Genomic DNA, 10,985 nt, shown 5'->3' with positions numbered 1-10,985 from the left:
TAGATCATGTTCTTTACATCAAAAAAATACTGCGACAACAGCACAGAGAACCAAGTTATTAAGGGACAAGAGTCAATTAAAATGTAGAAATAGCTTCAGCATTAAAGGGATAAAGAAACTTATAAAGCAGAAACAACTTAGCAAAAGACAGTTATAAATATCATATAGTCACATGATTTGCTAATGCTTGTAAGTAAGTTTGCAGTTCCTCTTTTAAGAGACACAGAAACTGTGTGAGATCTTACCAGTTTCCTTCTTCCTTCTTTCTGAAAGAGCCACTTGACAGTAGCTTGAGGTGACCGTGGTACACACTCTAAAAACGTACTGCTTCCTTCCACGCCAAACTGCACTGTCTCCTTCAGTCTCTTCTCCACTGAAGAGTCAGACATTAGATTAATTGTGTGCATGATCCATTAAGAATGGCATGCATGCTGAATTTTAATACCATTGTCAAATACAGAACTTTGGAAAAATCAGAAAACAACACAATTTATTTAATTTCTAATCAAAATGGCCATTAAGTAAAAGTTATGCATTTGCCTCGCTTGCATAAGGAGTGGAAAAAAGTCAAAGGAAAATAAAAATGTTCAGTCAGAATCACTTCGTCAAAGAAAATATTTAGTTTTCATTTGCAGTTATATTTGGCATATATGGCTCTGTTCTGGGACCTCCCTGCAGAAAGACCCCCCAGCCTCACCCCCACCCCCAGGATACAGAACAGAGTAGCCATCACTGACAACAAAAATGGTGCTGAATACGCCAGACCCAACGTGAAGGAGGAGTCGAGGTGGAGGCAGGTTGCAAAGTGGCCCACAGAGGAGCGATGAGAATGCGCAGGCTACAGCAGATAAAATAAGCACCCTGACGAATTTAGCCAATCCTATGCATAGTAGGCAACCTTGTACTTAATGGCCATTTTGACTGGGAATTAAATAAATGATAGGTGGTCTCTGACTTATGTATAGCACTGTCATTTAAATCATTTGTTTTTATTATTTATAAACACTATTATCCATATTTCTGAACTGAAGAAGTTCTGGTGTAGGAACAGGTCCACCTTTCTAAATAATCATATTCATTTGGATGTAAAAGGCAAAGACTGATCCTAAGACTCACATCCTTTGCTAAATATGGGCTCTAATGGTAATACAGAGCTATATAATAGGTATAACATGAGGATTATCATCAAAGGCCACTAGGCACAGGGTAATCCCTGTCCTGCACTACAGAAGATTTGCAGTAACAAGAAGAGATAAGAATTCATTTTAAGTTTAAAACACTAATACATTCATGCATTCAATTTACTTGATTCAAATGTGTACATCATTTCACATAAATAAAATATATTAACAGTTTTTTTGTCTTTTACTTTACTTACTTTTGACAATAGTTCTGTTGAAGTAATAAGTTTGTTCATGTGGAAAGATTTCACACATTTGACTCAAGTACATTCAATGAATTCGTATATGCTTAAGGAGGCTGATGAAAGAGAGCCTTTTATTTAGCACTGCGGTACCTTTAGCATTAAAGCCTCTACACTGGCGTAGAGGGTCACCGTGCTTAACGTCCTGCCTCCTGCTCCTCCTAGATGGAAACAAGTTACTTGTGTTACATATACGACACACATGAGATTTAACTTCCTTAAATAGCTTTAATATAACACAGTGCAGTGCTTAACATTATGCAGTGCTTTGAAACACTGTGTGATAACCTTTACATAGGTGGAGCCATGGTAGTAGTCATTAACCATTTCTGACCTTTTAGTGGCCTGTGTGAAAGGGGCACAGCTCTCTCCATCCCAGGCGCAGTAGGGGTCTCGGGCCAGGCAGCAGTCTGAGCAGGCCTTTCCATACACACCGCAACGATGCAAAGACACTTGAGTAAGACCTGCATCTGATGATACATACAGCTGTTGCTGTAGAGGAGAGACAGCAAAGAGAGACATATTGAGTCCTGAACCGCTAATGTAACATCAAAAATCTGTGTAGATATTTTCGTCCATTGGCTACATGTTTTACCCTTTTAGCAGATATCCTCATTGTTTTAACTGGGGCAGGAGTCTGTAGAAAAAAGCAGAGAACACATTAATCGCCATTCCTTTTTCATTTCTCAGCATCAAGACTGGATAAAAGTCGTTAGGCTCTGACTTCATTACCCTGAAAACTTCCACTTCTTCTAATGTCAGCTCTTCCATGGTGGTGGGATCTTTGGGCAGGACTATTACCTTCTGGACTGTACCACGATCTGTGAAACCGGTAAAATAAGCATTTTAACGTAATAGGGGAGAATGCACAACCTAACACAAGATGAGTAGAATGTTTTATGTAGTGGAACAGGTTCCAGAAAAACATGCAACAACAGAACAACATACAACAACAGTCCCATAGCAACCACAACTGTGAATTGTGACAGCAGTCAGACAGAACTTTCTCAATATTCATCCGGAAGAATATATTATTTTAAGCACCCTTTTGGTGTGTGGAACATAGCACCTTTCTATACTTGTAAATAACTCACAGTGAGAGAAAGTTAAGCTCAAATAAAGCCTTGACATGGTAGCTGTAGCACAGTGTACAACTGAACCTCTCTAAATAAACAGCGAGAGAAATACGTATCTTCCCAGATAAATTTCAAACAGGTATATAACCTTTTTAATGCACAGATTTTCTAACTTGCAGTAAAAAATGACACAGCTTCTTTTCCTGTTGGCATCATTTTACCAGAGTTTTAGTGAATGTTACAAATAGCCCCTCCATCTGTTACAAATAACCCCACCTAACGGTTCAATTGTAACATTCGGACATCATTAAGTTTATATTTTCACTTGTAGCAGAAATTTTGAAATATTAATCTTGCTCAAATACGTTTACATAATAAGTCACAAAATGTGTTAGGGTGTGCCCCGCTCTTCTCTATTTACACATTTATGCACTTTCACTTATTGGCAGTACATGAAACTCAAGCATTTTGTATGCATTACCCATCTTCGGCAGCCTGGCTCACCTGTGCCCAGAAAAAACACCTCATATCTCCCATCCACAGCATCCACCTGGTCCACAGCAATGGTGGTGAAGCGGTAGTCCACCCCTGAGCGCACCACCAGGGGGCGCTTGTGTATAGGATACACAGGGTGGTGCATGAGGGGATGGTTACGGATGAAGTTTACAGCCTCATCAGAGAAATCCTTAGTAGAGCGTAAGCCTGGTGTAAATGTGCCTCCGGGACACTAGAGGGTGACAAAGAATCAGATAAAAGTATGTGAATCCAACTAATCTTCCTTATAAAGAACAGATCAACAGACATAATAGAGATCATAAAAATTGGTTATGCTGTAATTTTCAACAACAGAATTGATTGACTGATTCTAAGGGCCTGAGAGGATGAATAAAAAATTAGAAAATGTTACTCTTCTTGCACTTTAATCAAATAAAAGTAACTGCCAAAGCTCTCCTATGATTATCACTGATTTTCACAACAAGCTGTCCTCTAGCATGTGCAGGGATAGCTATGCAGGGCCATTGGTGGTGTAATGTTGCAGGTTAAACCTACTCTGCAATAAGGCATGGACCAATGTCAACATGTAAACACAGCATTACCTTACCCTGCTCCACTGTTTCTGTAGGTTGGGGAAAGCTGTGCTAAGCTCCTCGTATAATCTAAACTGTAGCTTTAGCATGCTCGGTAGCAGTAAAGCTGACCATAGCAAAGTTCAATACTGCGGAAAAAATGAGAAAACCGCAGTATTCAGCATTCGCTGTAGTGCTGTAGTAGGCTTCTGGTAATTTGCCTTTACATGCTATGGTATATCGTCATATATTACAGTAACTAGTTTTAGTGACTAATTTTATTCCTCTCTGGTTATGGAAGCTACAATGAAGCAGGTTAGTTAGCTAATGGGTGGTTTTTCATCTCACCATAGCGATGTCTCTGGGACATAATACTTTCTAGCTTTTCCTCACTTTTGATCCTCACATTGTTCAATAGTGTACCGATCAAACATCAGTCAACAAACTAGCCTGTAAAAACAGCCTGTTCTGAATTCACTGTTTCTGTAATGTCACATAGAACAACACATTTACATATATCTGCTTATTCAGCCTACAGCAGTTTAGCCCCGGCCTTTCACGCTGAAGTTATAAGGAGTGTTTCAGCTCAGAGCTCATTTGCATTTAGGGATAAAGAGAGGATGAAAAATGGTCATGTAACAAGAATTCCAACCGTTCTTACTAAATAAAAACACACAACCATTATAAATGGGCCTCAAGGAAAAAAAAAAAAAGTAGATAAAAATGTAGGAGTTGGACCTTTTAAAGAATGTGCGCTTGCAACTCACAGTTCCAGGTCGAGGGTAGGGAATCTTTCCTGTGTACGCTGTCCACTGGTAGTTGTGTCCATGTTTGTGGGCAAAAGGCCCATTAAAAACATTACGGATATCAGCCATAGAGTACACGCACACAGCTGATCCCTTAAACACTGACCTGATAAGAAACACACACAAAACACTTTGTATTACTAAAGGAGTATATCTGTGACATAAACTCTAACAGCAAAAGACAGAAGAGCTATCTTTACCCAGCAGTGGAGAAAACTGCATAAACCATGGGGTTACGCTCATCCTGGGTGGGCTGAATAAAGACATCTCCTGAAATGGTGGAGCAAAGCAGTGTTACAAATCCTGTTTGAAATACTCATATGATATTCTCTAGCTACAGTTAAGTTAGAAATGCGGTAATAACATGATGTATGTAATTGATATGATTATGTGAAAGTGATATGAAGTTGCTGAAGCATGTTCACTTTAAAAATGACTCACTCAGCTCATCAAAGAAAGTCTCCACACCATCATCACCCATCACGGAGCAAACCAGCCTGGCTTTCAGAAAGGTCGTCCACTTGTTCACCAGAGACTTCTGGCCTCCTTCATCATTCTGTTAACACACATACAGCACAGTCATTCACACTCTCTTTATTCTGCTTTAATAGTGGTGATATTTGCGAAGAATCAGCTTTACACTGATGTCTCAGTAACAGCAGGCTTACTTCTAGAGCAAGTGCACTATACCATGTTTTTCAATGTTACAGCAATAACAAACCAGGTTTATTGTTTTAAAATCAAAAAGCTTAAACCTATACAATGTGATGGTTAATGGTAAGTGCTTAGTTTTAGACTTAGTTTGAAGGACCTCTGAGTTCTCTCACCAGACACACTCGTCCCACTCTGGCCAACACGCTGGGGCTTGCAGTGCCTCCAGAGTCCAGACTCTTCTCCCGGAAGAAGAAGTAGAGCTTATCATCATTTTTCTCTGAGCTGTCTGGAATCTGCTTTATCTGAATGAACACAGGTTCTGAAAATGAGACAGTGGGACAGTCGGAAAAAGAAGGACAGAGGGAGAGGGAGAGAGAAAGAGAGAGAGAGGACAGTAGATAAGCACCTTTGGGTACTTGGCTGTCAAATTATACTTTACTAATGTTTTTACATTTCTAGATATTTACCATTAAGCCACCGGGAGTCATACTGCTCTGTCCTCACAGCCGGTCTGCTCCCCATGGTCCTAAAGATGGCAGGGTCTGTGCCCATGAAGTCCACATGCACTCCAGCGTACAGATTACCATCTGAGAACAGGAGGACAGAAAAAGGGTGGAATGAAAAGGGGAAATTAGCATGGGCTTTATGTAAAGTACTAGAGATCAAAGGTGAATCTCCATATCTTCTGCTGGAAGAGACTCACTGATGAGAGCCGCCACATCTTCATGGTTTGGGTCGTAGGAGCATTTGCCCTTTCCTGATTCCAGATGTCCAGGGACCAGCCTGAAGAGATAGTCCTGCACAGACAAGGGAGACAGAGGTATTTAGAAGAGCTTTTGTTTTAATGTTTTTGATCTCCTCTTACATGGTATTTTGTTGTTTGGTTTAGTTAAGGCTGTGTATATGTGTGTAGGAGGTAGGAGGTAAGGAGGAGGTATTTGTGTCTGTGTCTGTTTGTTGACTTTGTAGGTCAATCAAAAAAAAACAGGGGTGACCAGAGGTAGGTAGAGTAGCCTAAATCAATACTCAAGTAAAAGTATTGATACATGAGTAAAATAATAACACAAGTAAAAGTATATTCAAATAAAACACCTTAGTAAAAGAACAAAAGTATTAGGTCAAAAAACTACTAAAGTACTGAGTAACTTATAGAACTGCAGTGAATCTTCTTAGTGAATCCAGCACCTTTTGGCACAGGAACTGATTCTATTTTATGCCTCTATTTTTCTATTTTTTGGATTATTTTGGTCTGAACTAAAATGCTAAAATGCCAAAGCTGCCATCAATCGCAAAGCAGTACGGATGTTGTCAACAAAAAACAATGAAAATAAACACAAAAAAGGAATTAGTAACTAATTATGAACAGCAAAAAATGTAACTGAGTAAAAAACTCACTAATATACTTTAATAGAAGTAAAAGTATTATGGTTTGAAAATACTCAGCAGGGAACAAATCCATCAATATTTTACTTAAGTACACATACTTGAGTTAATGTAACACAGTTACTACCCACCTCTGGGGGTGACCCACAATGTCAGGACCAAAGAAATGATTAAATACTTAAAATCATTTTTGTTACTGAGATTGTAGTTAGGGTTAGGTTAAGGATTAGTCTTCAAAATTTCCCATCACATACAGACATTTACATTTAAAATACCAATAAAAACATTTGGATACATCTTTTTTTTTACTATTTTCCACATTTTCATAAGAATAATGAAGACATCAAAACTATAACAGTTCATATGGAATGACTCCAGTCAGTAGTATTGGCTTTCTACCAAACAAGGCTATTCAGACCCCGCCCTCTCTTTTCACAACACAACTGATTGGCTGAAATGTGTGAACAAGGACAGACATTCCACTAATTAACTTTTAACAAGAAACATATAATAATTAGTATGAAAAAATGACTGGGGTTCCAACTCTACATTTTCCAACTCTAAATTTCATTGATGTCCTACAAGAAAAGTACTTGTTTCAAAAAATGTTTTTAAGTTTTGTGTTTTGACTTTGGAAATTCATACATAGGAAGCATATTATATTTGTCTTACAAGCAACTTTGAAAGTTTTAAGCATAAGCCTTTAGATGTCTTTAGGAAAATCAAAAATATACAATCAGATGTGTCCAAAATTTGATATAAACATAAGACCTTTTTTATGATACTCAATATGAATCATGATATTTAGATGTTTAAAACGTTGGTACCAGTATTGCAACATTTAAAAATACTATTAAAACTATGAATACAATTATTTTAATCAATTGTTTACTCCTCACTAAACATTGATCAGCGTTCTTGAAGTACTGACGATATCCTTGATATGCTCAGAAGAGTGTATTGTCACACAGCGTGATGTAATTTTTCATGATATCGATAAACATCACTGTGTTGCCCACCACTACTGTACATAAAACATATTGGTTCTGGGTGCAGGTGGTGTACCTCAGCTCTCCAGCCTCTGTTGACGAAGGTACAGATGGGTTTGTAAGCTCCAGTGCCACATGTGAACAGATGAGTTCTGTTCCAGGGTTCAATTAGGCGCACAAAGTTAGCACACTCCCCCTGGGAAACATACACATTCACACACAGTGAATTTATTTTACTGACTTACTATTGTTTAATCTATAATCAAATCTGAATTAAATTCAGTTGTGAAGCAGAGGCAGGCTCACATGTTTTCCTTTCCCAGTCATTTGACACTCCCCCTTTCTCTGTGCTGGAGCAGGCCAGTGGATCTAAGAAGGCAGAAAAAAAAACTCTTAACCTGAATACTTGTATGGACCTGCAGGCACTGCCTGCATCAAGGGTGCACAGGAGGAGCTGATCTAGGATCTTCTCCTCTCCATTCTAAATAGCATATTATTTACAGTATGAAGGCTAAAACTGATTCTAGATCATCCCACCAGCACACTAACTGTGAGTTAGGAATCCTCAAGAGTGGGTAAATATGAATAAAACAGCTGAGACTAATACATTGAGTAAAGCATGTCACTAATGTTATCACAGCCTTTAATAATGTGGATAAGCATGTTTAACCCTTTAATGTCAAGACATAAACACAACTGCCCTTGCAAAGCCAAAAATGTGTAGATTTTCTGTGATGAACTACTAATTTGAAAACTAATTCATAGGAACATACTAGACTTTTTGTTGATATTCACTCAGAGACTATACATCCAACAATAAAGGCAGTCATTGGGCTTTTTTTTTTACACAGAGAGAGAAAATACAGTGGAACACAGAAAGCTCCAATCTTAACTAGCACACATCTCAACTACTCTGTGGGTACCAAAGTCACTGACTGTATTGCTAATGGGAAGTTAAGTAAGATCTCCTTACAATAAGAGGTTCCTTGTTGACATTCTGCATGTCCAGAGAGACCAGATACTCGCGGGTGCCCAGGTAAAGCCGGCCCTGGTCCTGGTCCATGTGGAGGATTCGGTAGTCGCTGGTGTTGAAGGAGAAGCTGAATGGCCTTGCTGCCCGAGTGTCCATTAGCTCTGACGAGGCATAGAGAACAACATGTTGTCATTAAAACTAACTGTTTATGAGCTGAAGTGTTCATAGACAGTATCCCTTCTCTCTTAAGAAGTCTTATGTACAAATCTGCAAGCAATCAACAGGTGAAACATGCAGTTACAGTGAACATTAAGTGAAAACATTTATTTGTCTGAAGTTTTAAGGCTATGTATCTTACATACAGGGCACTTTGTAAGTACGGTGTTGTTTATGCTCGTAGACATCATATTTGTAGTAAAACTGACCATAAGGTTACAGTGTAAAGAGTCACTTTTAATTTACGAGTATTTATTTTAGGGCAACATAAAGGACTCATAGCTGTTTAGTCCATAGAGCACACTATTTCATTTCAACTGGACAAATGAATTTAGTACTGAGCAGCAGGTTGACAAATTACTTTTTGAGCGAGGGGAGATCCTAAAGGCGTGAGGATTTTGAGCAAATTTGGCTGCACTTCAGTTTCATAGTTATTGTTTCACTTAATATTGTACAGGGTTTAACAAAATAGTGTCCCTGTCCCATTACTTACAGACAGCACTAAATATCAAATGCTTCAGGATAAGCTGTAAATTATGCTGTATGTGTATCAGGAATACCGCAGTGATATCTAGAATTAGGTGGACTTAATCTGATTAGAAGCATCACGTGATTCATAACAATAAATATCCTGTCATATTAACATTCCTAATCAGTGCGTGAAATACTCCCTGGTTTCCCCATCTGTGTTGGCTGGCTACTCCAGAGTCGGCTGGCTGTTAGCTCACTCGCATAGTGGCGCTGATGCTAACTTCGATGGCAACAAAAAGTTTGGTTTAACAATTCTTCTTCTGGAAATGCTCTTTTCTCGTTTGGTAACGCAGTCTTCCACACATTCACTGAGATCTTACACATCTCCTCTTTTGTCTTCGGTTTGAGACATGCATAACAATTCACTCTTTCCATCAAACTCTTGTGAAATTGGGATAGTTTTCAAATAAGTTACAGCATATTGTAAAGTTTTTAAGAGGTATACCAGGCATAGGCTATTGAGGACCAACTGGGTGAACTAATCTGCTACAGAGTCACTCTGAGGTAGACTAGTGCTGCATCTCTAGTTAGTTAAGAATACCAAAGACAGAAGCTCATAGATTGAGGGTGGATTAGCTAAACAGTGATCTTTCCCTGAATCTGTATTTGAGCGCCTAGTGTAACTTCATAATAAGTTTATTTTCACAGACCACACAGAATTTTGATTTTGAGACATTCAGGGACCCCTGAGGATGCCCTGTGTTTCGCAACTTGTTCCTAATTCTGTTTTAGAAAAAGGCTACTATTAAAATGTGTTCATGAATTTGTTTCAGATTTGGACCAACAGAGGGAGCTCATATCTCATCATGAGTTCCCTTCTACATCCATACATTCACTGCACATTAGAGAGCTGTGGGGTAAATAATGCTCTGTGGACAAGCTGTTCTTGAGAAAAGCTAAAACAAGAAGCTTGTTTTTTCTGGTGCTCTAAGCTGCTACCTCTGCGAACTCTCTTCCAAGTGAGGCAGAACAGTTCTTTGAGAGTGTGAAGCAGAAACTCTGGGGAGTGGAGTGCACTTAACACAGCTCCAGCGGCTTTCTCAAGTACTGTCTCATGAAAAAACATGTTAACCCATTAACGCTCATATATGAATTGCTACAATAGCTTTGGTCTATGTTCTCTGAGCTTGCATGAAGACCAATCTGAAGAAATATCTCAAATTTATCAATCCGTGTGGCTTCATTCAAGGTATGAAAAGCTATGCAAAATTTCATTGCTTTCAACAAGTCTTCTTCAAAAACAGCCCTCAGGGCCCCCAGAGAGTCCACATTTTTGTCCCATCCTTATGCACTGAGAGTTAGGTTGGACGAAAAACATGGACCTGGGGCTCTGCTGTTTGAAGGCCATTGCTTTAAACCAATCACAAGTTCTATGGCATTTTTCCTCATCATATCTTTACATAGGACCTGGATAGGTTAATTTAGTGGTAAATGATCCTCATTCAGACGTTTTCAGTAGGTCTGACACTCAGATGCACACTATGCTCAGGACAGTAAGTTATCAAAGGATGTCTGACAACAACTTGCATTCACCCCAACAATGCAGTTTAAAATGTTTCTGTGTTTAACAGGATCATGCATCTTTTTAACTGCATGTCATGTAGACCCAAAACAAAAGATGGTACTGATGAAACACATTTATTATGAGAACTGCCTGAATCTCCTCCATTAGTTACTGTAGTTACTGATCCATCATAATAAAATCACAATAGCACTGAAGAACAGCTCACAGTGAGGTATGCTATTGACCGATGTACTCTGACAAGGATGACGTTGTAACATGCTGAATTAAAACATCAACAGAAACAGATGTCTGGCTAAGTGCAGCTTTGCTAGGTTTGAGAAGATTGCTGTTCTCATCTTACAT

The 10,985-nt window shown here is 38.8% G+C and overlaps 1 protein-coding gene across 1 annotated transcript in view; it reads right to left on the bottom strand.

Moving 5' to 3' along the window:
• Positions 1-10,985, bottom strand: part of sema3ga (sema domain, immunoglobulin domain (Ig), short basic domain, secreted, (semaphorin) 3Ga) — a 31,716-nt gene that overhangs the window by 3,278 nt on the left and 17,453 nt on the right. Inside the window, exons 3-17 of the mRNA XM_036579280.1 lie at positions 8,372-8,532; positions 7,705-7,767; positions 7,475-7,594; positions 5,730-5,823; positions 5,494-5,613; positions 5,200-5,345; positions 4,814-4,928; positions 4,573-4,642; positions 4,334-4,478; positions 3,004-3,226; positions 2,156-2,244; positions 2,019-2,060; positions 1,758-1,915; positions 1,517-1,584; positions 246-373 (exon numbers count right to left, since the gene is read on the bottom strand). Of these exons, the coding sequence (XP_036435173.1) occupies positions 246-373; positions 1,517-1,584; positions 1,758-1,915; positions 2,019-2,060; positions 2,156-2,244; positions 3,004-3,226; positions 4,334-4,478; positions 4,573-4,642; positions 4,814-4,928; positions 5,200-5,345; positions 5,494-5,613; positions 5,730-5,823; positions 7,475-7,594; positions 7,705-7,767; positions 8,372-8,532 (1,742 nt within the window). The remainder of the gene's footprint in view (positions 1-245; positions 374-1,516; positions 1,585-1,757; positions 1,916-2,018; positions 2,061-2,155; positions 2,245-3,003; positions 3,227-4,333; positions 4,479-4,572; positions 4,643-4,813; positions 4,929-5,199; positions 5,346-5,493; positions 5,614-5,729; positions 5,824-7,474; positions 7,595-7,704; positions 7,768-8,371; positions 8,533-10,985) is intronic.

This window comes from Colossoma macropomum, unplaced genomic scaffold (assembly GCF_904425465.1).
Source record: "Colossoma macropomum unplaced genomic scaffold, Colossoma_macropomum, whole genome shotgun sequence".
NCBI classification, from domain to species: Eukaryota; Metazoa; Chordata; class Actinopteri; order Characiformes; family Serrasalmidae; genus Colossoma; species Colossoma macropomum.
The sequence above is the reverse complement of the archived record's forward strand: the minus strand, read 5'-3'. Positions and strand labels throughout refer to the sequence as shown.